The sequence below is a fragment of the Eucyclogobius newberryi genome, unplaced genomic scaffold (genome assembly GCF_026437365.1).
Source record: "Eucyclogobius newberryi isolate DKJ021-1_F unplaced genomic scaffold, fEucNew1.0.hap1 SCAF_15, whole genome shotgun sequence".
In the NCBI taxonomy this organism is placed as follows: domain Eukaryota; kingdom Metazoa; phylum Chordata; class Actinopteri; order Gobiiformes; family Gobiidae; genus Eucyclogobius; species Eucyclogobius newberryi.
The window spans coordinates 7,619,777-7,647,463 of record NW_027315779.1 but is presented as its reverse complement, the minus strand read 5'-3'; the positions used below and the strand labels follow the sequence as shown (position 1 = coordinate 7,647,463).

The 27,687-nt window shown below is 40.4% G+C and overlaps 1 protein-coding gene across 1 annotated transcript in view; it reads right to left on the bottom strand.

Moving 5' to 3' along the window:
- frem2a (FRAS1 related extracellular matrix 2a) overlaps window positions 1-27,687 on the bottom strand; it is a 146,933-nt gene that overhangs the window by 63,893 nt on the left and 55,353 nt on the right. Inside the window, exons 3-4 of the mRNA XM_072445928.1 lie at window positions 24,346-24,492; window positions 6,693-6,923 (exon numbers count right to left, since the gene is read on the bottom strand). Coding sequence (XP_072302029.1) covers window positions 6,693-6,923; window positions 24,346-24,492 — 378 coding nt within the window. The remainder of the gene's footprint in view (window positions 1-6,692; window positions 6,924-24,345; window positions 24,493-27,687) is intronic.

The following is a 27,687-nucleotide window of genomic DNA, read 5'->3' as shown; positions in this document are numbered from 1 at the left end:
CTCCCCAGGGTGCTGAAGCTGTGCCCACCCTGCCCAGACCGAACCCACACACAGCAGAACCGAAGCACTTCAAAATCTATCCGGGAACAGGAAAGCTAATTCTTCTTTAGCAATAAGGGAATAGATCAGGACTCTCACGGTGTAATGACACGTGGAGCTGAACTTGTGAGCAATAAATAAGACAAAAATGAATAAAACAACAATACAGAATGAAGGGATACACACAATATAAGTTAAAGGACCCACATTATGTATTATTTGTGTTGTTATTGGCCTTTAAACACATGCTCTTGTCTGGAGTAACTTTACTTTGGCATCTCATGTTTTAGAACGTAAAATAATCAAAGCACACATCATTTTATCTGTAAGGCGTTCCCCGATCTGGATTTGTGTTAGCGTTCCATCTGCAGGCTTCAGAGGAAATAACCACTGAAGTCTGTAGCTGGAACGCTAACACAAATCCATGCTAATACAAGCTCACTGTTGTAATGAAAGCAATTTGTCTGGCTATGATTCATGGACGTGAAAACAGCACAGACGATCTCGGAGCTCTGCCTATGACGTCATTAAAGTGGATCATCTGAGTGTGTGTTTTCTGAGGCTCAGAAGGGAGAGGACCAACTGAACAGAAGTCATCTAAACGTAAATGAGGCTAAATGAGGTATGTTTTTGATGAGGGAACAGGCAAACTCCACACACAATAGGAATCAAACCCGTGACCTTCTTGCTTGGAGGAGAGATGTCTCTGCCAACACGCTACACTCTCGACTTATAATGACTTTTAATCTGTTTGATAACCATATCTGAAATGTTATAGCTACCTTAAGTGCTTCAATGTAAATAGGAGTCTCAAAACAAAACTTCCTGGCAGGTTGGTCAAGTCCTTAAAACATTCATGCTGCTATAAAAACAATCACCTGATCTCCAGCAACAAGAAACAAAATGACAAAACTCATACATTATAAATCCATTCATAAATAATAAAAATGCCCTCGGCCAAGTTTGTACTAACTCCTTTTGATAGAAAAAGTGAAAGTCAACACGCTGGCCCCAGAGAAAGCACTGGTAATTTCTCACTATTTGTAATCATTACAGTCCGAGATGACAAACCAGTGCAAATGTGCTACGCCTGAAAACTAATGCTGAAAAATTGCTACAAATTAATCAATCTAGTGCTTGCACAAACACACACACAAATTTAACCAAACAGCTACAATTTGTGTGTGTAAATGTCTCGTTAAAAAGTTTTCATTACCACAATAATCATGTTCATTGGTATAAATCCTTTTGCCTTAAACATTTTTGATTAAAACACCTACAGTCTTACAGCAGCCGACAGCTATTACCTGAAATGATATTTCTTTTCTTGTGACAGCTCAGTGAGAGGTATCTTTTCAATCATTCTCTGCCCTCAAATCTAATGTTACCGGACATAAGAATAGATTTATTGTTACTGACTAACTGCAAACTTGCCTGTCTCTCTCTTCATAATGATAATATTACATGAACAAATACAGATCTTCAGCACTAAGAAGATGAAGATTTCCTGAGCAGATGCTTGTTAGTGGAGTTAGCGGCTGCAGCTGTAGTTAGATAACACACGACCAACACCTTTAAAGCATCCACTCTTTATATCCAGAAATATAACTGTTTTATTGACAATGTTCAGTGCTATTATGTCTATGACAGGAGCTTAAACACAGCTAATCTTGCACTACGGGATATAACATAAACACTTACAGGCTAAGTTCTCCGTTCTCCCTACGGTCACTGGACTCAGTTACTGCTTTTAAGGGTCAGCTTAAAACCTTTTTATTTAGTCCATCCATCCATTTTCTACCGCTTGTTCCCTTTCGGGGTCGCGGGTGACTGGAGCCTATCCCAGTGACTTCGGGCCTTAGGCGGGGTACACCCTGGACAGTGGCCAACTTGTCGCATTTAGTCAAGCCTTTTAAATGCACTTGTTTTACGGACTGATTTTACTGTATATTGTTGTATATGTATTGTTCACTGTAAGTTTTTTGTGTTTTTATTGTTTTATTCTGTGTTTTGTGAAGCACTTTGTGACCTCTGTCTGTGAAAGGTGCTATATAAATCAAATTTACTTACTTACTAATGCTGCGCTGCAGAGGCCAAATGTTCCGACTTGTATATGTAAACTGGAACAGCCTCGCAATTTATCCTTAAAACCTCAGAAGGATATTTTTTAACTATAAATGTAATAACAATCTACTTGTTAATAACTTAACTTAATTGAATCCGCAATTTTGTTGAGAAACTTCCAAGTTTCTATTTCTTTCATGTGAGTGGATACAGTAACACACTTGATAATTGGAACATAAACTCTGAGAAAGCGTCACTGAGGTCTAACTTACGACCTCAGAGGAAACTGTAACGCAGCGTAATTGGTTGTATATTGGTAACAATAATAGTTATTGGTATTGGTGGTCCTGACCATGTCGAGCTCAAGATCTGGAGATGGGTCCCCAGACGCTGCACTGTGGCCCCGCTCCTGACGCGCAGTGGCACTGAAGGACGGGTCAAATTCCCCTTTTACAGAGATCAATGAAATATATCCTAGTGTTAATAAAAGTTGACTGAGGCTACACATTTATGACTTTGGTTGAGCATATAGTAACTCCTTGTATAACGCTAATTAAGTATCCCACATTCTTCACAAAAAGTCCCAATGGCAACTGCACGAAAAAAAACATTGAAAAGAAAGTACAGAAAGTAAGATTACTGAGCTGCTTCCCTCCCTCCCTCCCTGCAGTAATGCAAGGCACAGAATCCAAGTCTTTATGATGAAGAGGACTGACCCGGGTTCATAGTGGGGTGGCACTTCACAAACTGCAGCCGAGTGGTGCATCCTCGCTGTTGAGGAAACTACAAAAAGGGCTAGAGAGGCCGAGGCTGCTGCTAGCAAACAGCCACGCAGCAGGCTCCCCACCTTCATCTTGACTCAGCACCACACATGGATTATATATGAAAGCCAGTTTTTAGGAGCGAGTGGGCCATAACACGCTGTAATTAAAGCGAGCTGGGTGGCTGCTGCTGCTGCTGCGGCGTTGAGTGGGCGTAGAGATGCTGAAGGACAAAAAGCATTCTTGGTTATTAATCAAAAGCAGCAACAGGCTAATACAGAGGGATGGGTGCTGTGTGATCTCTTATAAAAACGCAATGGAGACGCTTGCGGCGCATGTTCGGATACTGGAAGACAAGGCCAGAGCACTTATAGTTTATAATTTTAAGGCACATTCAGTCGTCTCCTCTCTGCCCTAATGCTGGTCTGAGCTGTTTGACACGTCCTTTGGGAAGGTGGGTCCCAGAGGCTAGACCAGGGGAGCAGACAGAGGCCGTTTTCATCATTAGAGGAAGGGTCCAGAGCCTCTGGCAGAGCTAAAGCTTCAAGCAGGACCATTAGAGAGCGGAGTGGCACATATCTGTCATGTATGACCATCTCCAGAGACAGCGCTAAACAACACAGCCCCTGTCCTGAACGCTTGCGTGTAATTAACCCACAGGGGAGGGTGATGATAGGGGTGGCTGACTACATCACTGACCATGTCTGTGCCAGTGCCAAGCTGGGGTAAATCAGGAAGGGCACATTATTAGACATTAGCAAAATCATCATAAATAAGGCCCGGGGGAAAAGTTGATCTGTTATGTGGAAATATTGAATTTTCTTTCCATGGGTTTCAGCCAAATGATTCCTTCTTGGTTTGTGAGTACCTTTCCCAATTCAAGAGATGAAATATTTGCTATTGCTACAACACCGCTGTCATGTCAAATCCTTCAAATCAAGAAGAGATCCTTTTGCCTGAAACACTTTCATTTAAATAATAGTATGTATAGTATATTATCAGAAGTAAAGATGGGAGAAGCCACATGAATTCTCGTCCCTTTTCCACACATTTCCAACCAATACAGGTTACAATTTGTGTGGAACCAATGCTATATATGTTTTTGAATGAATGAAGAAAACGTTGTGGACCCCTCGAGTCGGGGGATTCCCTTATAGAACTGGCTCCCAGAACTTAAACAGTATCTGGCATCCATTATCTAGAAATGTAACAGATAACATGCATAATGTTCATAAAATCCATAGAATAGCATCTCATTGGTCGTTCCTATGTGGTCACACTGTAACGTTCAATAGTGGCAGAGGCATAAAAACAAACGTTACAAGTTTTAGTGCCAGTTTCTTTTTCCCAAAACTTTACTGACACCTTTAAACAACGCCTTATTCTCATCACAAACCTAATAATTACCAATACTACTTTTCATCAAAAAAACATTTATTAGTCTGAAAATATTCCCGGAAAGGCATCTGGTGTAAAACATATTGATGCTTAAGCACTAGACGAAATAGATACAGTATTCTGTTTGCAGCATTGCTATAATTTGCATCTTATGATTAACACTAAAAGGAAGGAGACCGAGAGAGCAAGAGAGAGAGAGCAAGCTCTGCAAAAACGTCTCAAAATTGTAAAAGCTACAGAGGAGAAAAGCCTAAATAGAGGAGCAGCCCCTACTCAATATTCCATTAACATTTCAATTTACAGAGAAGACAGAGGTGGAGAGAGGCAAAAAGAGATGGGCAAGTTTTTTTCAAAATGCATTAGGCTTTGCTTCCTGTTGTTACAAATGAAGATGGAAGTTTAGGTTGAGACAAACGCTGGTCCTTTGAGGAGACGTGTCAGTGCTTAGAGAGTTTCCCTTTAGCAGGAGATAAAAGAAGGTAAATTAAGCGTGTAATAATTGTGCATGGTAATATAAGCAATTGTGTTTTATGGTCCTTCTCACTTCAATTCAACATCTGTGGATAATGACATTTTGATTTTATTGATCTGTAAAGTGCTTATTTTCGATGTGAATAAATATGTTTTGTTTGGTTTTTGATACTTTCTGTTTGTGGTTCAGCTAAAATACCACATACGTTTGCTTTTTGTCAAGTATAAACTCTATTTAGTAGTTAATTGTACAACTAAGTCGCATACATCATTATTGTGTCATTAGCACATTTTTCTGACAAAACAAAACAAAAACAAAAAACCCTGCAATGCTTTTTTAAAATCTATGAACCAAGCAATTGAATTTTTTCTAAAACGTCAACATTTTTGTGTGAATTGTGAATGTATTTGCATTTTATTGCTCTACCGCAGTGTTCAAACGCATATTCCCTCTTATGTCAAGTGTTTCCTGACTCTTGGTGTTGCTTTGATCTCACGAGTATTCATACTTATGTTATTCATACTTATGTTATTCATACTTATGTCATTCATACTTATGTTATTCATACTTATGTTATTCATACTTATGTTATTCATACTTATGTTATTCATACTTATGTCATTCATACTTATGTTATTCATACTTTAAATTCCTTCTGTTGTGACGAGTGACGTTTGGTGAAATACTGTAAGGACATAATGACTTTATGAATGATCCATTTTGTCTTTAACAATTACTGAATGTTGTTTTGGCTAGTTGTGAGTTTCCTTATTATGTTTTAGATTTAAAAAGTAGACTAGTTTAAAAAATAAATAAAATTATTATGATTGTATTTAAATATATCAAACTTTGATTTTTTTCTTTTAAGGTTTGAAGCTCATTTTAATTAATCTTTTGATGTCAGGAAAATATCTGATCAAAAACGCAATTTTGAAATTACAACAAGTATTCAGGCTTAATATAGTGTTTGTTTACTGTCCCTTCATGGTGGGTGCTATAAAATTGCTCTTGTCTACGGCACATTCTAACATTTATGTATCATTCAAAAGACAAATATATGTGGTTTTTCAAAAAGAGCCCAAGCCTGTGAAGTCAGAACATTCACACACGTCGGCTCAATCCCGTTTTAAACCTCGCAGAAAAGGGTCAGAGCAGGACTGTTGAAGGCCCATATCTTATTTTTGGACAGTGCTCGATAAGTGAATCTACTGCGGACCGTTTCTCACACACCACTCAGACAGATCCTTCTCTGTGTTTTTGGTGCAGCTCAAATTCAAGACCGATCGTTTCTGCACAAGTGGAACCAGTAAAGAACTTGAACTTTACTAAAAGAGCATGGCCCAAAATACACAGTTAATATAGTTTTACCTTTTACTAGAAATATGCTACAGCACGCTTACCTAATGTAATTCTTTAAACGTAACATAACATTTATACACATTTTCTATTTGAATTTTCAACAATTTAATAGTTTCACAAACCTAAAAGAAAGCCTATTAAAAAGCTTGGTTGACAATTATTTAAGTAATAATACATCTCACATGTTCCAAGTTAATGTTCATGACCAAAAAACAGGTTTAGTGGGTGTTCAAGGCCCTTCATTGCCGCTTGCAGGTGTAACTGGCTTTCATGGTGACAGATGCAAGCGGTCTGGGTTGGCCTGGCATCTTCCAGTGTTCTGTAATAGTTTGGTGGATTGTTTTAGTGCTCACACGCCGTTTAAGTCGAGTTCTCTAAAGCATCTAAGGTTGTTCTGCCACACTGAGAAAAGCTGCACCGCTGTAAACAAGTTAAATCAACTTATAATGAATAATTTGGCTCCGGTGCCCCGGGGTCAGTTATTGAATGTCTCTACTTTTCACCCCAGAGTAATTACTGTCCTGTCTAATAAAGCTTGTGAGCTGAAATCTCTTAAAACAAATACAAAAACATAAAGAAATCAGATGTTGTTCACGCACCGTCATTTGGATCGAGGATTTCGACTGTAGCGATGAAGGGGAACTCCAGCACTGCCATCACAGGCTCGGACAGGAGGATCTGGAAGGTCTCGGCCTGTTCGTATGTCCCGTCTGAGAGGATCCGGACCCTCCACGTGGCTCTGGTCTGACCCGGGTTGAACTGGACCTGCTTTTGGGACTTCCCTTTGAAATCCTTGTCCTTCTCTGCTGTGCCATCCTGGGTACCAATGCCTGGAGAGAGATGTTGTAATTAAGGTTTATCATTTTGATTTAAACAGACTTGTCTATTATACAATTAACAATTTTTTACTCAACTCTAATTGATGAAAGTACATTTAGCCCAAAATGATGTGACTAACAAACCAGTTTTTAAGAATCTTGCATAATGATTGAATCTGATGCCTTCAACACTGACTGTATTGTGACAGCTAACAGGGGCCCCGCTTGTGAGGCTCCTAAATTGGCTCCTCTACCTGAAATGGGCTTAGGTCAGCAGACAGTTGAGGACAGAAAGGAGATTCCAGCGCCGGGATCTCCAGCTACCATGAGACCTCTATATAACCCTTAGCAGAGGGATGGAAATGTCCCTTTCCCTAAAAGACAGGGTGGGGCCAGACACCAACGACCAGGGCCAATATCGGGAAAGATTTTCTGGCAAAAAATGGTACTCACAGCCAAATAGGTATGAGAACAATGAAGGCTATAACCCCAATTAAGAGATTAGACCTGACAATCAACCTAGTCAGAACAACAGGGCAGCCTCAGACACTCAGGCACCACAAAAACCTTATAGGCTTCATTAGACCAAACAGTGTAGCTTGCATTGAGGATGAAAATGTAAGGACATTCGGCAAATTTTAAGAGCTGTAATCAAACTGAAAACTCTGCTGTGGAGTAGAGTAAAGCAGGGCTGGTGGAATATTGTGTGGAGCGGTAAGAAACACGACGAAAGCAGGTGAAAAACAGCAGCCATATTTTCCGTCTCTAAGGTTCAGGCACAAAACAAGCGTAGCATATATTGTATTTTTCTTTACTGATCACTTACACAGCCTTGGGAGCGTGTGAAATGAATTTGTGACTGGAGCGTTTAAATAAAGCCACCTTAACGAGATGGATTAGTGAATACGGTTCCCAAGGCTAGACTTCTGTCGCTATTTTTCTTCCCTTATTTCATTCACAACAGCTCTTTCATACGATGCACTTCACTGTATTTACCATAGACACTCCACCTTTCATCCCTCCTGCTGTTTTCAGAGCCTATCGGACTTCAACTGGCTCCCACATCCACAAGAAAATACAGGTCGGAAAAGCCATATTTTAATGCATTACAGTGCATGGTTTTGTGTACATTTGCAGCACAGGAGTAAGGTGCAGCATCTGGCATAAAAAAATATCTTTGTTTAGCTTTATTCAGACGTTCAAACTGAGGAAAAGAAAGTGAAAACTGCTGGAGGATAATGCATGGTATAGTACACAATCCATTGTATGCAAAGCTAAGAAAATATGTGCTTGCAACAGCGCAACACAAGAATATGATTCATGCTGAAGACACCTATAAACTTATAAAGCTATAAACGTTCTGCTCTGTTGTCTAAAAACAAGGAAAAGCAAATATTGAGTATGATGCTTGCATACTATAAAAGTACTTTTACAACTAGCACTACTACAATTGGTACTTCTATGATGGTAAACAAACACAATAGCCATTTTTCCAGTGCAACTATTACAACGATTGTTGCTTTATCTGTAAGAATCAGTCCCTATTTGTTTTATTTCAGTTATTACTATTATTTCTAAAATAAATGTCTTTCTTTCTCACTTATTTAACTTCACACAGAAACTCTTTAAACTCTCTTCAAAAGTCGACCACGGTACATTTTCAAGGATTAACTGATCAAAATACTCAAATCTAAATACAAATGATTTTAGGTCTTTATAACAACAGCAACAATTTTGGATTTCCAGTGTAGAAAAGTCAGTTAATTGGCTATTCTATTAAACGAGAGGGGGGGGGGACTATTTACTAGCCTCAAAATTGTATTTGAGCTTAAGTAATAGCTATAGATTATGAAGTAATAGCTATAGATAAAATGGAAAAACTAGTTTAAACTCAGTAACATTTAAGAATGAGGAGAGTGCCTTTGTTAAATTCTATTACAATCCCCAATTAAATAAATGAATCATGACAAAACCAGACTCTGGCCTCACTCACATGTATCTGACTGGTTTCCATTTGCCAAAACGACCTTGTTTTTCCTATTTTGTAATATTCTTTCTTCACTGAAATCCCATTCACTTTGTCTTTTACTCTGGATTTAAGAATATTTTGTTCACAGCACATTCTTCATAAGCATCGTAACTTGCAAAAGCGTTAAAGATCATAAACATAGACACTAGCCAAACAAGTGTAAATGACTGAATGATAGAATATACATGTCATGACTCCCTATAGTGCAGTGACTAACTATAATTGACTGCAGGCTAAATGCAGCTTATGTGGGTGGATGTTTTGTCCATCCTTTTAGCGCACGCTCCTTAGTATTTTATATTTATCTGTCAGTGTGTGGGAACGGCGGCTTCCTGGTGTCAACGTTTCAAACTTATTTACTGCAAAAGCCACAAAAAGAAATAAAAAAAAAGAACAAGTAGTCATTGCTTCACAGATTGCTACTGCTGCAGAGGATTGTTTTTTTTCTTCTGGAAAATAGACACTTCAGCAATCGCAAATCCCCCCCAAAAACCCTACAATTTGTCTCAACTGGCATTTTGTGTTGATTTTGGACTGACCAGGAGTCAATTTCTGCAAAGTCTACACTAAACTCTCAACATGAGTCCGTGCACCATCCGAACCAAAACTAGGGTTGGATATTTATTAACCCTCGTTGGTAAAATAGGTCACGCTCAGATCATTTTAACATGCAAATACCCTGTTAGCTACAGTCAAATATACACACAGGCAATGACTAAGTGGCTGCACATCAGAGTACGTCCTCAGGGGGACAGATTTGGAGGATGTGTGTTAATGATGTTCTGCACAACCAACGTACAGTACAAGTATTCATGCAAGACTACTTTAAAAAGTACTTTCATCTTGTGCATGTAAGAGCTGCTCGATGGTGGCGGGAATAATATCATAATCACAAATATTTGGGGCCGACTGAAATCATTATTATTTGAAAGGACAATGTGTTAATCCGTGGAGGAATCAGACAAACGTATCATTAATAATCTTTAGTGATTCTTGAGCTACAAAAAGAGTGGAGCAGAAGGAGCGCGTTTTTCAGAACAGAATTTAAAGCGTCTGTACCATTTTTGTTTCCATTTAATGAACAAAAACTCACATTTGTTTAGCCTCAGTATCGATGTATCATAAAAGCATCTATTCCGGTGAAAATTAGTCCAGCTCTTTATCTTTTTATTGAACGTTTTTACTCTCCACAAAGCAGGAAGTGCACTCTTAGCATGCTAGTTTTTGTTAGCTTTACCAGCGAACTCGCGATGACCCCTGAAAACTGTGAAACCTCATATAAACTGCTTGGAAGGCATTAGTCACAAAGAATTACAAAAAAAGTTTAACACATATATCAGACACAGCACCTTTAATTACAAGTGCTTTTAATTACACTATTTTTTGTAAGTCATTGGAGCAATCATTTTCATCACAGCCCTTGCGCTTGTATCATTCAATATTTCAAAAATGCCTGAAAATTATTGGTTTATTTGGCAGGGAGTGAACATGATTGTCCCACGTTCGCACTTTGTTTTTTAACTCTGCTTATGTTTGATCCGGTATTAAGATATTTTAATCATAATGAATTAAGATAACATCTGGAATCTTAAACGTTATACTGATATTGTGTAGTTTTGACACAATAATTTAGGCAACTCTACAATGATGACGGATGTTTATCGTCTGTTAATTGCAAAAATATTCGCACTCGTCTCAAAAATGCATGGACTGAATTACAATAACATCCTCTACATTGTTCCATTATTCAAAGAGTGACTCGTCTGATTGAGCGTCTTTTGTCTCGGCAGAAGAAGAAAGTCCCAGAATGTTAAAGAAGTACATCACGGATCTGATAAAATATACATATTTCATTTACATTTCTCTTAAGATGTATAGTCCCTCCCTTGAGTAACACCTGCTTTTGTAAGTGGAATTCAAAAGAAGTTCAAAAAAACTCAATTCAGTGTTGAAGAAAGAAATCCTGCCGCTCCAGTGACGTCATTTCTGTCTTTGAGAAAATACTTGGGAGGCTCCTTCCATCAGAGTGTGTGCTCCAATACATGTATTTGTTTACATCTAATTCAAAATAGTACATTTAAAACAAAAAAAAGTAATTTCATAGTAGGGCTGAAAAGCTTTCTCCAAATTTCTAATTGCAGTTTTTTTCTGACGAGGGTTAGATTTGTGATTTATGCTTGAATTGTTGAATGCTGTTCAAAGTTCATGTTTTAAACCTGCAGGAGAAACGGACACATGCATTCAAGAATCCCACGCATTTCAGAACATGTTTATAGAGGTCTAAACGACAAGGGTCAGGGTTAGGGTTAGGGTTGGGGTTAGGGTTAGGGTTAGGGTTAAGGTTGGGGTTGGGGTTGGGGTTAGGGTTAGGGTTAAGGTTGGGGTTGGGGTCGGGGTCGGGGTTAGGGTTAGGGTTGGGGTTGGGGTTGGGGTTAGGGTTAAGGTTGGGGTTGGGGTTGGGGTTGGGGTTGGGGTTAGGGTTAAGGTTAAGGTTGGGGTTGGGGTCGGGGTCGGGGTTAGGGTTAGGGTTGGGGTTGGGGTTGGGGTTGGGGTTAGGGTTAAGGTTGGGGTTAGGGTTAAGGTTGGGGTTGGGGTTGGGGTTAGGGTTAGGGTTGGGGTTGGGGTCGGGGTTAGGGTTAGGGTTGGGGTTGGGGTTGGGGTTAGGGTTAAGGTTGGGGTTAGGGTTAAGGTTGGGGTTGGGGTTGGGGTTGGGGTTAGGGTTAGGGTTGGGGTTGGGGTTGGGGTTAGGGTTAAGGTTGGGGTTGGGGTTAAGGTTGGGGTTTGGGGTTAGGGTTAAGGTTGGGGTTTGGGGTTAGGGGTTAGGGTTAGGGTTGGGGCTGGGGTTAGGGTTGGGGTTGGGGTTAGGGTTAGGGTTAAGGTTGAGGTTGGGGTTAGGGTTGGGGTTGGGGTTAGGGTTAAGGTTGGGGTTGGGGTTAGGGTTGGGGTTAGGGTTGGGGTTAGGGTTGGGGTTAGGGTTAGGGTCAAGGTTGGGGTTGGGGTTAGGGTTGGGGGTGGCGGTTAGGGTTAGGGTTAAGGTTGGGGTTGGGGTTAAGGTTGGGGTTGCAGTTGGGGTTGGGGTTAGGGTTGGGGTTAGGGGTTAGGGTTAGGGTTGGGGTTAGTGTTGGGGTTAGGGTTAAGGTTTGGGTTGGGGTTAGGGTTAGGGTTGGGGTTGGGGTTGGGGTTAGGGTTAAGGTTGGGGTTGGGGTTAGGTTTTTTGTTGTTTGTACAATAAATTAAACGACTTACTAAATCAATTAAGTTTTTGGTCATTCAAACCGTTCAAATAGATGTACTCTGCCTGTCCAAAAAGAAAGTCGCCACTTGGATTCAACTAAGCACATACCGTAGGTCTTCTCCTCCTGCTGGAGAACTGCTGCATGAGCCATGATCTTTCAGCTGCAACACGGTGTTTAAACCCGACTGATGCAGCGAGTGGAGTCTCATTTCTGAAACAACCACGTGGAAAGACAAATCCCGTGGTCATGGAGAAGATGTCAATATGTTTTTTTGGAGTCGAATCATTGGTGGTGAAAAATAATGCAACACTGGATGGAAATAAATCTTTTAATGTTGCAGAAGCTTTTTGAAACTACAACACAGCAAATCTACAAACGGTTCTACCAAATATTAGAACGTGAGCTCCTTTTTTGTGGCTTTTTTGTCGTTACTTTTTCAACAGGCAGTGCACAACTACAATATGCATGACATTTTTCACATGTTAAACAAAGACAGACAAATAAACTGTGAGAAACATTAACCGAATTAATATAAACAGTAAAGCATTTGTTGCAGACGTGTTTCATTGCTCAGCCTCTGTTTCATCAAAGAACCTGGGTCTTTTTGACATTCCCCGCATAAATAATTTCTGCCAATACTTGTTTTATAGAGCTGTGTCTGGTTATCTTTAAGGTGATTCTTTTTGGGGAAACAAATAAATAAAAACCTCTGCATAAAATATCGTGAAAGTAAAACTGAGCCGTTTTTGAACACACACCTGCGAAATACAATTGCAGCAAAGACAAAGAAACGCAGTTGCAAATATAGCCTCTTGGAAGACGTGCTTTATAATTGTTAGTGTAAGTTTTCATTTTGCTCGCCCTTCAAAGACGCCTCCTCTCTCCTTGCTTCCTTTCCTATAGCCTTAGGTTACAGTAAGGAGTATTCGCCTCCGCCCACTACTGCGATTCATCTCTTACTCTCTCCAACCATTCACTCTCAGATAAACAGGTATGCACAACTCGTTTGTTTAAAAAAAAAAAATCATTGTAGGTTTTGTCTGTCTGTCTGTTTGTCTGTCGCCCAAATCCAATTCTGTATTTGATTTAGTTCTCACTGCCCTTCTTTGTAGGAGCACGAGTAAGAGTAGAAACCCCCACAGAGAGACGAGATGAACTCTTCTATGTGTGCCACTTTTATACTTTGCAAGAAAAGCTCACCGCACGTCTCAAAGAACGACTACGACATAGAGGCACAAGATATGTATTATCATAAATGGTGAGGATGTTCTCATAGTGTGCTGTGGTTAGAAGCATTTAGAACAGCTTTATGATTGGCACCAGTGGCTCTCTTTTGTTTTTGAATGAGAAATGGAGCTGTGGGTAAAGATGTGGGTGTAATCCCTCATTCGTCCAGGAGTGTTCCATTGTAGAAAAAGGTTCAGTTGTATCATCTAGAAAAAACAAGACGTTTCGACTCTCATCCAAGATTCATTGTCAATTTGCGAATTTAGACCGGATATAAACTCAGATATTTATTCTATTCTGTGGTAAGCCCCGCCCTCCTGAAGTAGAAGAAAAAGTTCAACAGAAACTTACACCTCTTTGTTTTCTATCAAGCTAGCCTCTTATTTACTATCAGTCCTTTAATGGGCTATTCGTCTCCCTTTTGTCCCAGTCTCTCTCTCTTTCTCTTCCCTGAGGACCTGATTAGCGTCCAAATGCCCTGGACGTCCACCTCGACAAGCTTCAGAATCAACACTGTTTAAACGCCGCAAAACAAACCCACTCTTGTACCAATAAAGTCATCTGAACGTGCCCGCTCAGCCAGTGCTCGCTCATTGTTTATGGCCTCATGCTCGCTGCCCTGCCACGCCCATCACCACACAGCACCAGCCAATCAGTGCTCAGTGCCACCTGTGCACCGCCCCGTGTGTCCATCTCTGCTCAGCATCAGCCGACATGTTTTATACTCTGCTCTTGCTCCTGTGGTTCAGCTCGTGCAGACTTCCTCCTCTCCAGCGCTGCCTTTGCACAGAATATGTCAATTTTCCCTTTTTCAGGCATTTGTATTTTCACCACCTCCAGAGTCTATCACCCGAGAGAAGAGTCCTGTGTCTCTGATTGTCTCTGACCGTCTCTGATCGTCTCTGATCGTCTCTGATCGTCTCTGATCGTCTCTGATCGTCTCTGTGGCTCCGGTGCATCGCTCGTCATTACCTGCCGGCGTCTAAGCACCAAAGCAAAGTTATTATCTTCCTAAAGCATTCATTTGTATCTAGAGATGTCAAGATTATTCAGTTAATCGATAACCGTAGAAAAAAGACAAAAATACAACAACAAAAACCTAAAAAATAAGTTTTATTTGTGAAAAGCTAAATTCTGAAAAAAATGCAAAAGTCATTCTGACAGTTCAATTTCACATCTGATCACAAACTTGAGGAATAAGACAATGGGAATGAAAGAAAATGAAAGATTTCACTGTTGTTTGGTCATGTTCTCACAATAATTGTAGCACTAAAGTTTGATGTCATGACAATCAATAAATTAATTTCTTCTTCTGAGTTGGTCCAAACTGAACTCAAATCAATCAACCAGTAAAAACATCAACACTAAACGCTGTCGTCTGCAGTAAACAAAAAAAGGGAAATGACTCTTACATTGTGGGTTGAGCATCTTTACTCATTAGAGTTGAGTTCAATTACATGTATTTAAAATAAGGATCAATCTTCACTCTGAGAGATATGTATTTTATATTCCAGATAGATGCATTCTGTTATTATCATTTTTATTATTTGTTATGATTTATTTCTTAATTAGTAAAAAGTTAATTTGTGAACTGTATTTTCAACTTCAAATAGATTTGTGGGCCTTGCTATGAATATCAAAATCTAGATATCGTATGTGCAAATATCGATTATCAGCACCAGCAGCAAGCCAGATATTGGAGCCAGTAGCGGTGGAATGAGCAAACAAACTTGGGGTGTTCAATAATTAGTGGATAACACAAACATGAAAAAAAAGTATTCCTAGTAATCTAGTATTCCAGGAGGGGATTTGAACCCTAGCCTCCCACTGAGCTGAACTCCCATGTTTTCTAACTAGCGTCTAAACATTATAAACGTGAACAGAGCCTTTGTTACAAACACAGACTTGTCTCTTAAACATTTTTAAGTCAGTTTATTGAAACGTGTCCTCTGCGCATGCTCAGTTAGGCAGAGTTGCAAACATGCTTGATTCCCACACAGGTTTATTCAGCGTGGTTTGAGCTCAGATCCATGTGTTTGAGGCTGTGTTGTCCTCAGAGCATGTGCAAACCTCTAAAAGTAGTTACTGTTCACTCTGGTTCTAAAAGTTCCTGTGCATGACCGAGTCTCTGAACACGGACACAGACTTGAGCCGATGTGGGAGAAGCAGAATCATGCTTCCCACGCAGTACTGCCCAGTGACCTGTAGAGGCCACTAAAAGACACTGAGTTCAGTCAAGCTTCAGCAGCAGAAGAGAGGGGAAAACCGGCTTACTTGGATATATTTTAGAACTATTTATATATAGTTGTTACGCACTGATTCTGATTGCCTTGATTGCCATGACAACACGCCACTGTTAAATGCTAAAGTGGCGTTCATGACCTAAAACATACAGGTTTATTGAGTCCTCGTTTTTGGATTCCCTAGTGTTTCCAAAGTGTTATTCTGTTTTGTTTTTTTTAAATGTTTTTTTCCAGCCTCTAAGCTTTATTTGACAGGACAGAGCAGCGTGAAATGGGAATGAGATTGAGGAAAGACATGCAGCACACTGTCGAGAGCCGTACCTTTTTGTTTTTTTAAGTAAACTAACTCCTCTGCAGCCAGAAAAAAAAAACTCTGCAGAAGTGCAACAATTAACAGCTCACCAGAGACAATGAATAAATCTATTATTTATACTGTGTAGAGGATTATTTAGGTGAGACCTCCAGCATGTTAGAGATTTGCCACGTTCTGAGGGAGCGTATAACAAACGGTGGAGGTGACAGATGACAGAACTCAATTAAAATACTGCAGCAGCTGAGATAGGAATCAGACAGCCATGAAGCGTCTTGGAAGGATTTGTGTTTGGCTGTAATTGTGATAAGGGAATCAGGAATGGATAATAAATTAGTGCTAATTTTGGGGATTTTCTTCATATATCGTAATTTGTAAAAAAAAAAAATTCAAATCTCTGTTAATTAGCTCTGATACTGCTCCCGATGCTTTGTGTTCATGTTATATATTATATTTGTCTTCAGTGCATCAGAGGAACCTTTTTTCTTTTCTTTTTTGGCCCGTAGTCTTTATTTGACAGGAGAGGAAAGTGTGAAAAGGGGGATGAGAGAGGGGAAGACATGCAGTAAATGATTCGGGATTTGAACTCACGACACTGCGGCCGGCTCCATCTGGAGACTGAGGTACATGTGCAGTGCCTTAACCTCTACACCACTGGGCAGCATTAGAGAAGCCTTTTTAAACAGAATGGGGAGATGAAAAGGAGATAGAATGCGGTTACGAAAGAATGGATGACAAACTGCACCGACTGGGATGAAATTCTAACCGACATTTGAAAAATTTGAAAAATAACATTCTGATTTTTGGACCAAACGCGATGACTTTGCCGTAATACATGTTTAGGACTGTGTCAAATGTTTGTATGCTTTCGCTCTTCCTCTCAATGCATTTTATTTTTTATTTCTGTGTTCTTTATGTTAAACCAAATATATATATATATATATATATATATATATATATATATATATATATATATATATATATATATATATAAAATAAAAAGAAAATTAGCTAAAGAGATGGCTTTATGTTTACACCATTATCATAAAAAATACAACAAATCATGGCCTAACCAATGATAAAGTAAAAAAAATTCAACTTTTCTTGTATTTGTGGCCTAAAAATGTGCAAATCTTGAGATAGATAATAGCAAATATCTTCTGGAATAGCAAGACGAATATCAATATCAGCTGAAAAATCCATATTGGACCATCTCTGAGAAGGAAGATTAATAAAAGTACAAGTCTAACCCTTCATGCGGTATGATCAGAGCTAAACGACACGAGGGAATCTTTGAACCCTCTTCCCCGATCCTCCTCCTCAGAGCGTCCTGTGGAGAGCGTCCCGTGCAGAGCGTCCCGTGGAGCGCCTCAGTGTGCCTCGGCTGTTATGAGGCACAACGCGCCTTTTATCGACCAATCTGAAGCCACTGGAGTCAGCGACAATTGACATCCTCTTTGATACTTGCCCTTGGATGAACTCAATTTCAGATCAAGAGTGATAGATTTCAACAGATGTTCACCTCACCACCGTATTTCTGAAATAATATTATTTTATAGTTACAAATACTGATATATTACTTTGCATTTACTCAATACTCACTCATTACCAGATTAATATATTTTAAATATGCACAAATAACAAGATTTTTTTTCTCTAGATATACAGTAGTTTTGAAGCTGCAGCAAAACATCGTCACACTTTTAATGCTATCACTCATAAGTAGTAGGCAGCATAGAAGTGTAGATAATATCATGAATGTTGTTTTGATGCATAATTTGAATATCCTGTTTATCATTTCTTTATGTTGTAAATAAGCGTGTACGGTGGTATTCAGCACTTTGATTAATTGTACAAAACTTCACATTTACCTGATAATTAAAGCTCACAATTTAAAGACATGTTTTACATTTCTGTTGGATTGGCAAAAAATCTTATGAATATCATTATGGAATTTTTTTATTTATTTTTTAGATAAATCTGGAGGTTTACAGGGTACAAACCACCTTGGCCTTCACACGTCCTCTGTGATACACACACATTAAAGACCCTAAGTGCACATTTATCCCCTCAGACTTAAATAATACATAATACAACTGACTGCATTTATTCTCAACCTTTTCAAACTTTTACCTTGTGTCTTGCATAGTCCATGGTATTGTGGCATGCATAAATCAAACAATTCCTTATTCCACTGCACAATGGCATGAGGGTGAAGTGTAGGAACAGTGGCTCCATCTGTCGTGGGCCGCCTCACCTTCTGACACGTTAATGAAGAACGATGACTTTTATAGAAGCCGTCTGTACATGTGACAAACTACTGCACATTCAACAGCCTTTTCAAAATGAATATCTCCTTTCAGATGTTGTAATTACAGTGTGTCTTCGGTCCGTCCACAACAATAAAGAAACACGAGTGACTCATGTAACAGTGAATAGCGATTTGTGAATGTTGGAAGACTGATCAGTAATAACTATCTGTCAAGCCTAATGCCTTTAAGTAAAGCAACTCAACCTTTAGTAGACTGAAAATGATGTTAAGTGCATTTGAAATAGGGCATTTTTACTGGTTTATTTATCAAAACAGCTCAAATGATCCCTATTTTGGCCCTGTTTCCATTATTGTCACTATCACAGACCTGTTCGCTCTGTTCAGCAGCGCAGCAAATTGAAATCTATAAAACATATCAGACTTTGATCAGTTTGAGATTTTCCACCAGCGTGTGTGTCTCCCCTGGTCTATACTGTACTGTCTATAGTCTAAGAGAATCAATAAGGCCAAAAAAAATAATTTAAAAAAATCAAGGAAAAATCATTTACAAAGAGAAAGAAAGTTGCAAATAAAATTCTGATTGGGAATCGAGGTGAAACTGTGATGATTAGAGAAATGTGCACTTGCCGAGTCCTTGGGATAAAAAGGATGGTTTGGACGGAGTGACGTCTGCAGTGCGAGCGATTCCAGCTCAAAATGATTCAAAACTGATATTTGCTTTTTTCTTGTATTTCTTGTTGTTGTTTTTATCTTGGGCAGAAGATTTTTTGACATTTGATGCGGTTACAAAACAATAAGAAAAAAGTATGCATGTAATGTGCAAGGTTATGTTCCCATTTGCACTAAAATGAGACCAAAAATTGCCCAATTCCCCATCTCTCCTGCCCACCCCCATCTCTCATGCCCCATCTCTCATGCCCACCCCCATCTCTCATGCCCCATCTCTCATGCCCACCCCCATCTCTCATGCCCCATCTCTCATGCCCACCCCCATCTCTCATGCCCCATCTCTCATGCCCACCCCCATCTCTCATGCCCACCCCATCTCTCATGCCCACCCCCATCTCTCATGACCACCCCCATCTCACATGCCCACCCCCATCTTTCATGCCCACCCCCATCTCTCATGACCACCCCCATCTTTCATGCCCACCCCCATCTCTCATGACCACCCTCATCTCTCATGCCCACCCCCATCTCTCATGACCACCCCCAACTCTCATGCCCACCCCCATCTCTCATGCCCACCCCCATCTTTCATGCCCACCCCCATCTCACATGCCCACCCCCATCTTTCATGCCCACCCCCATCTCTCATGACCACCCTCATCTCTCATGCCCACCCCCATCTCTCATGCCCACCCCCATCTTTCATGCCCACCCCCATCTCACATGCCCACCCCCATCTTTCATGCCCACCCCCATCTCTCATGACCACCCTCATCTCTCATGCCCACCCCCATCTCTCATGACCACCCCCATCTCTCATGCCCACCCCCATCTCTCATGCCCACCCCCATCTTTCATGCCCACCCCCATCTCTCATGACCACCCTCATCTCTCATGCCCACCCCCATCTCTCATGACCATCCCCATCTCTCATGCCCACCCCCATCTCTCATGCCCTCCCCCATCTCACATGCCCACCCCCATCTCTCATGCCCCATCTCTCATGCCCACCCCCAACTTACATGCCCACCCCCATCTCTCATGCCCACCCTCATCTCTCATGCCCACCCCCATCTCTCATGCCCACCCTCATCTCTCATGCCCACCCCCATCTCTCATGCCCCATCTCTCATGCCCCAACTCTCATGCCCCAACTTTCATGCCCCATCTCACATGCCCCATCTCACATGCCCCATCTCACATGCCCCATCTCTCATGCCCCAACTCTCATGCCCCAACTTTCATGCCCCATCTCACATGCCCCATCTCACATGCCCCATCTCTCATGCCCCATCTCTCATGTCCCATCTCACATGCCCCATCTCACATGCCCCATCTCTCATGCCCCATCTCTCATGCCCCATCTCTCATGCCCCAGCTCTCATGCCCCATCTCTCATGCCCCATCTCTCATGCCCCATCTCTCATGTCCCATCTCACATGCCCCATCTCACATGCCCCATCTCTCATGCCCCATCTCTCATGCCCCAGCTCTCATGCCCCATCTCACATGCCCCATCTCACATGCCCCATCTCACATGCCCCATCTCACATGCCCCATCTCTCATGCCCCATCTCTCATGCCCCATCTCTCATGCCCCATCTCTCATTAATAACATAGGACAACATTATGAGCTTCCTTTTTGCTTTCTTTAGTCCATCTGATCATTACAATTGAGGACAATAAGTAACTGTTCCAAAGTTGCAACACACACACACACACACAAACAAACACACACACACACACACACAGGAATTTAAATCTCCTTATCCTCTTAAATTATGAGTTCGCTCTCATTGTAAACAAGCCTTGCAAATTGCTTCCTAGTAAATTGTTAAATCCTTTAAACAAAACAATTAGTGTGTAATATTTTACAAGGTCAGGAATTTCTTAGAATGAATAAATGGATTATTCAATTATTAAGATTAAGTTGTTTCTAAAAAAAAAAAAAACTAAACTTTGTGGATAATTTGCACTGAACAATTTTGATCAAGATAATGTTTCACTTTGTTTATTATTGAAAGGCTTTTTAAAAGTTTAGTTTTTATGTGTCTAACGTGGGATTTACATAATCTTTTATTGTCAATTATAACGCTCAGGAATTTATTCTCATTTATCTTTTCAATCATGACCGTTAACTCAGAGTTCATTTTTTGTTCAGTTTGTTCTTTAAGTACAGTTTTTTTTAGTCAATTTTTTTTATTGTTATAAGTTCATTAAAATTAACTATAAAATATATGTGTGTAATCTAGTAAATATTGAGACTACCAATGTGTTCCGTCATATTTTTCTAAAGTGCTTTTATAATATATTTTTCTCAATTTTACCCTTTTTATTATGTTAGTGAATTCTATACTTTTTAAATCTGTACTTGATTTCTATTTGATTAAAAAAAAAAAAGATGTGTATTTTATCCTTAATAACACAATAAATCACTATAAACTTAACATTTCATGAATTCAAGGACAGAGTCTTATATGTTTGAGGCAAGATCTCTTTTCAAATGAATGAACGGCGCAAACAAAATGGAATATAATAAAAGCCTCTCCTGGATGCATTCACTGACACTGATAGTTCTTGTATCAAAGGCCCTATGTGAGAGACGCTTTTAAGTGTTTCCCTCCACACTTCCCATGAGGCTTTGCAGCGCCGACACGCCGACCGCTAACGTAAACGTCTATGTTTACACCTGACCCGACGATTAAGCGAGAATCGAGATGGAAGACGCTGCGCTGGAGTTTTTAAAGCAGCTTAGCGGCGCTGTAGCATCTCCCAGGGAATTAACTGTAGCGTAGCAAAGTGCAAGGCTAAGCGCTACATTCAGGGACATTATGATCATCGTGACTTCGGCCTCCGTAGATTCGCATGTCCAAGCAGAAAAACATGCCGGGGCGCCACTTCTAAAAGGCTGCTGCACTGGCCGCGTGTGATGGGCAAAAGCTTATTAAGGTTTCAGATATCGATTCTTGTCTAGCTGACTGGATCCCGGGCTCGACGCGGAGCCAGCGGGCGTGTTGATTGTCTGTACGTCTTGTACACTGATAGTTACTGCGGTGTGACAGCGAGCGCCTTTTAAAAGTTTCATTCTGTTATTTGGAGTTGGAAGGATTAGAAGAGGAGAAAATGCGGCTGTTGAGAACACGCTCCGTCTGGCCGTGTACACCTCAAATGTACAATATCTGTCTTTCTTTTCTGAGTATCAGTACTACTTTATAATAACTACATCTTAATTAGCCTTACAGATGCAGATAATAATAATAATAAAGACTTATTTCAGAATGAACAAGCAGTTTATTAAGAATTATAGATATTATTGGTAGTAACTATATAATTAAGGGGTTAGTAAATTAACAAAGGAGTTACTAATCAATTCATTTATTGCCAAGTGAAAAAGTTAAACTAAATTAAGTAGTTACTAAGTCTGAATACTTCTTGAGCATCCAATCCACTTTTATTTTTATTTTTGTGCATGTAAATATGTTTATATCATCCTTTGTGTTATATCAAATACAAATTTTGATTGGTTTCATGGTATGGCAGTCCCCCGCGGCGGACGCACCCGGTGGCGGCGGACGCACCCGGCGGCGGACGCACCCGGCGGCGGACGCACCCAGCGGCGGACGCACCCGGCGGCGGCGGACGCACCCGGCGGCGGCTGACGTACCCGGCGGCGGACGCACCCGGCGGCGGACGCACCCAGCGGCGGCGGACGCACCCGGCGGCGGCGGACGCACCTGGCGGTGGACCCACCCGGCGGCGGACGCACCCGGCGGCGGACACACCCCGCAGCCTCCTGACTCCCTGTACTCGAGGCCACAGCCATTGTAAGTGACGGGCCGCACCCTTTGTACAATGACTTTTAGCTTCTTGCACCTGGTGCCTCGTCCCAGCAGCTGTTTTGTCCTAAATAAGATGTAACTTGCACCTTAATTGTTCATTTGTGTGACTTTTCATGTGTGGGGTGTGGAAGCAGAATCCAATCCAACTGCAAATCAATTCTACATAAAGATATAAATAAAGTTACCTGAGCCTGAAAAGAAAAATACATTTTTGCCGTTTGCAAATAAAAAGACAATGACCTTGTAAGTACCTCGCCGGCCCCTTCATACGCTCTATAAAGAAGCGTTTGCAAAATGCTCCAACCGCCCAAGGCCAAACGAAATGACTTTAGGATGAATCTAGTTACAGAGGAAAGCTGTGGCGGTCATAGACAATGGAGAGTTATTGTGGTTTGGACAAAAACAAAGGCTTTGGGGGAAAAAAGGCTGGATTCACGTGAAGTTGGAACAAGGTGGTTTAAATGAAGCTGTAGGGCAGGTGAAAGAGGTAAATGCAGATAACTGTTTACTGGGTCCAGTTTTCTGTGTCTGCAAAAATGAACTGAACTAAGGATTTATTTCTTTTAATCCGAAAAACATGAAGGTATTTCGCTTTTGTAAGTTGAAAGGACTTTTAGCCACAAAATGAACACGGCAAATGTGTGGAACTCATGTCTGGAAAAAGGATAAGGTTTAAAGATGCTTTTGTTTGGCATATTGTTATGATCTATGACCCACGTATAAGTTTACATTCTGTTCATTTTAAGAGAATATTGATCAGAAACGACTCGGATAGAAGTATGTGAAAACTCATATTTTCAAAGCAATGGAGCAACAACAAATATAACTGAGTGAGATATGGAGGAAACAAGTGTGTCATGGGTTACAGTTTTAAAGGTACATTTTGCATTATACGTCTCCTTTTTTGTTTGGATATTTCTTTCTAAACCAGTGAATCCCCCATAGAATTATAATACAGACCTCTGCCCTCCATCTGACATCTGACATCACATTCGAGCCGCTGTGAACACAACCTACAGCTGTAAATGTATTCGATATTTTCAGTATGTTTTATGTAATCCTGAACATATCACTCGTGATGTTATGAGCCAAACTGGAGCTTGCGGCTGCATCTGATGCAGTGTCAGAGCCTCTGAGGGCAGCACTACATCTGATCCAAAATCAATGCACATTATATTATAAACATTACATATAAGTGAGCCATTAGTGAGGCCATGTAAAAGGCCAAATTAACTGAACTTCATTCAAGCAACTCGTATTTGCCGTTGGATGGACAGTGGAAAGTACTGAACTATTCTCTCTACCAGGCCCTCATCAGACGTATATTTATTTATTTCAATAGAAAAATAGAACATTGGCATTTTGAAAATGTTGGTAAAAATGTAACTGTGAATACAATTTTGGGAAAATGTGTCCTTGCTTTTCAGAATTAATACTTTGCAGTTATTGCCGGGTGCCTCAATGTCAAAACTAGAAGACAAATGTGCCTGGTTTGATTTCCTGTCAGTGCCTCATCCTCTCACTCCCTCCAAAAGATGACATTATATTTCAGCATTTATTTGTGCGCATTTCTCACTTATCTATAGAACAATAGTATTATAAAACTCACCGATGAAAGAGGTCTCCCCCAGGTATCCCCTCCGCCTGAGCACCACCTCCAGGTATTTGTCATCTTCATCCACCACAAAGTACTCCTTCTCCAGGGAGATCCAGGACCAGTCCAGGTGGAACTGCTGCCCATTCAGCGTGTTCCCACCTGCACAACAAAAAAAAGCACATTTTGGCATTTTTATTTAATCCCATTCAGTTTACTGCAGGGTCATTAAATGTGTTTCCCATCTCACCTTCTCTTGTTTTATTTGTGTTAATAAAAAATTAAATCTGCTTTGACCCATGAGAGCGACTAGTCCTACTATAAAACTGCTTTAATTATATCTTATGCATTCACTGCAATATAAAGAAAGTCTTTTTCATAATAAAATTTGCTACATTTGAGATTTACAGGGTGGTAAAGTCAAAATAAAGGTGCACTATGTAACTTTTCTGGTGGATGTTTAGCCACCTGATTATTTTCAATTTTACAGTAAAAAGTACTACTTTTTATTGATTGAACATAGCAGGAAGCCGGAGGGCCAACAAACATTGGTCTGGTTTGGACACCTCTGCATTACACACATAACTCGCAGTGCGAAGGCCGTCAACACTTGATACTATTTAGGCAGTAGGTTATTTTGCACATATTGTTCTCGTTGTGCTTCACACTTTTATGTTTGAATGACACGTGCGGGAGACAAGAACAGGTGAAGAAGAAAAACACAAAAGCATGTGACACATGAAGCTCTGTCAGGACCAGTAAAACTGTGTGTGGAATGTAAAAACATTGAGTTCTGTGAGTGCGCATGCCTGGGTCTGGTACAGACATTATTTCATGTATTTAAACTCAAGAGCTGCCTGAAGGTCTGGCTCATGTCGAGTGGTGAGTAAAGACAAATGAACGTGTTGGATCAGCGTCTTGTCTTGAGCTTCATTAAACTAAACCTCACTCGTGCTGTCCGTCTGAAGAGTGCACAGCTTCATGAGTGGAAGAAACAGCCTTTCTCTGTGTTTAGGCCAACTTCTGTATAAATGTGATAATCTCCCTGAATAAAATTGGTTTAAGCTAAAAGATGTATTTGCGATTTCCTGAACCAAACACTTCCTCAAACTCTCTTTGCTTCTCTCCACAAGCGTTGTGTCTCCAGACTTTGGGCAGAGCTTACTGGAGGGTCTCAGTTTTATAAATATGCAAGCTTTATGAATGAGGACCCTTTTTTCCACTCAATAAATTCACCTGCAAACTACGGAGTAACTTTTGAGAATAACGGTACATGAATCCATGCAGGATTACGTGTACATGGGAAATGTCATACTGAGGAACATTTCGACCAAAGCAAGAAACTCTCTCCAAGAAAGTGCCAAACCCGGCACCAGAAAATGTTCACAGCGTACATGTATTACACGAATGTCTTTATATCCGATCAAAAATAGCATCTTGTTTTAGAGTCAGGATCATCATAGGGGCTGTTAATGCATGTCTGTACAAGCTAATGCTACGTAAAATTGCTTATGAATGTGATGTAAACTAGCATATACCACACTCCTTGCACATGACAGGACTAATGTGCTACAATAACAGGTGGAGATTAGTGTCCTAACCACCTACATCAAACAGTGAATTAATGTAGATACAGTCAAACGGCAGCATTGTAAAAGTAGAATAAAAGGCAGGCGCTTGCTTTTATTATGCATGAGCTTAACCACGTGTGGAAATCCTTTAACAGCAAAATATAGAGTTTAGGTTTGGCACAAGGGTAAAGCACAAAGGTGGAGGACTGTGGAGGAAATCACATTTAGCAGCAAAGAGATGGTTACAGAGCTGTTTGTTGTTGAAGATATGGATGCCTGCAGTGCTGCGGCTGGTAAAAGCAGTAGCCTTTATAAGCTCTTCACCTCCAGCAGCTCCAGGTCAGCCTTATAAACAGAGGCAGAGGAGAGGTCCAGAGGAGGGCACGCTCAAGTTACTATTTACTATGCTACTATATACGCTCAAATACATACCCGCACCATCATGTTTTCCACTTTTTATTTCAGACGCAGCAGGGGCACAAGACAATGGTGAAAAAGCAAAAACAACGGACGGAATCTGAGCCGAAGAGGCGATACTGGACTTTGTGTGAACGTGATGCAGCGTAATGCATGACGATGGAAGGTATATACGGACGGAATCCTGATGAAACACTGTTGTTTTGGTAAAATCATATGTAAAGTGTCAAGAATTCCCTAAAATGTATTTGTATGTGACTTGACATAGAAATAATTCAACAACAGGGCAAAAAACAGCTAGGATTTGATCAATAATAATAACTGAAAACTGCCAGACAAATGTGTCCGTTGTGTGTAAATTGTTGCTCATTGATGACATGGACAGAGCGATTCTGTGTTAGACAAATGTTAACTTTTTATAATATATTATTCCACATTTAGGTAGGTTTAGGGTTCGAATTAGGTTTAGGAACAGTTTTTTGGGTTAAGGTTGAAGCTTTTGAACGTGGAATGCTAGTTCTGCCCCGTGACAAAATGCCAACCATTTCTTTTTTGAGTGCATATTGTTTTAGTGTTTTTCTAATTCTTACTTTGTTTTGTGGGATAATACATGTGGAAAATTACAGGGAGAAGCGATGAGTTGAAAAAAAAATCCCACAATTAAATCCAAAATGCACAATTTATGCACAATAAACTCACTTTTTGGGCAGTTTCATAAAGTGTGATATATTTGCCAAATTAGATGTGTAAATTAGATGCAAATATAAATTATAATACTTAATCAACCACAATATTCTGCAACAGTGACATTGCAAACATCCTACTCAGTTTACAAGACAATAAGTGAAATATACAAAATCTTCTCTTAAGACATTTAATGGTTGTTGCATTCGTACTCAGCCGGGGTCACATTTTAAAGTTCACTAATACTTACTTTTCTGGCTAAAAATGCCAGAGTTACGGCAGCTGATTCTAAAAATAACCAATCCATGCAAACTCTGACCTTTTTGTCTCGCCACATTTGTTATCGTCACATAATGTCACACGCCGATTACTTTTCCCAAATGCCAGGACAGAGCCTCCACTTTTGCTTTTCATTATACATTTGGGAAGACTTTTTGTCCGACCATTTTCACGCCACGCCCGAGTGAGCCCACCACCAAGACCATTATTGTTTTCTAATTTGTTTGGCTCTAAATTCACACTTTGAGTTGTAATTTGACTGTGATTTGTGTTTGTAGATGAGCATCTGCCTGACCATTGTGCAGCGGAAGCACAGGGCACTTTCATCTCGGCTTCTTCCCCCGCTGCACTCAGCCTGCATCATGTATGTGGCTGTGCCAGTGAGACACGGCGGGGGTGAAAAGTT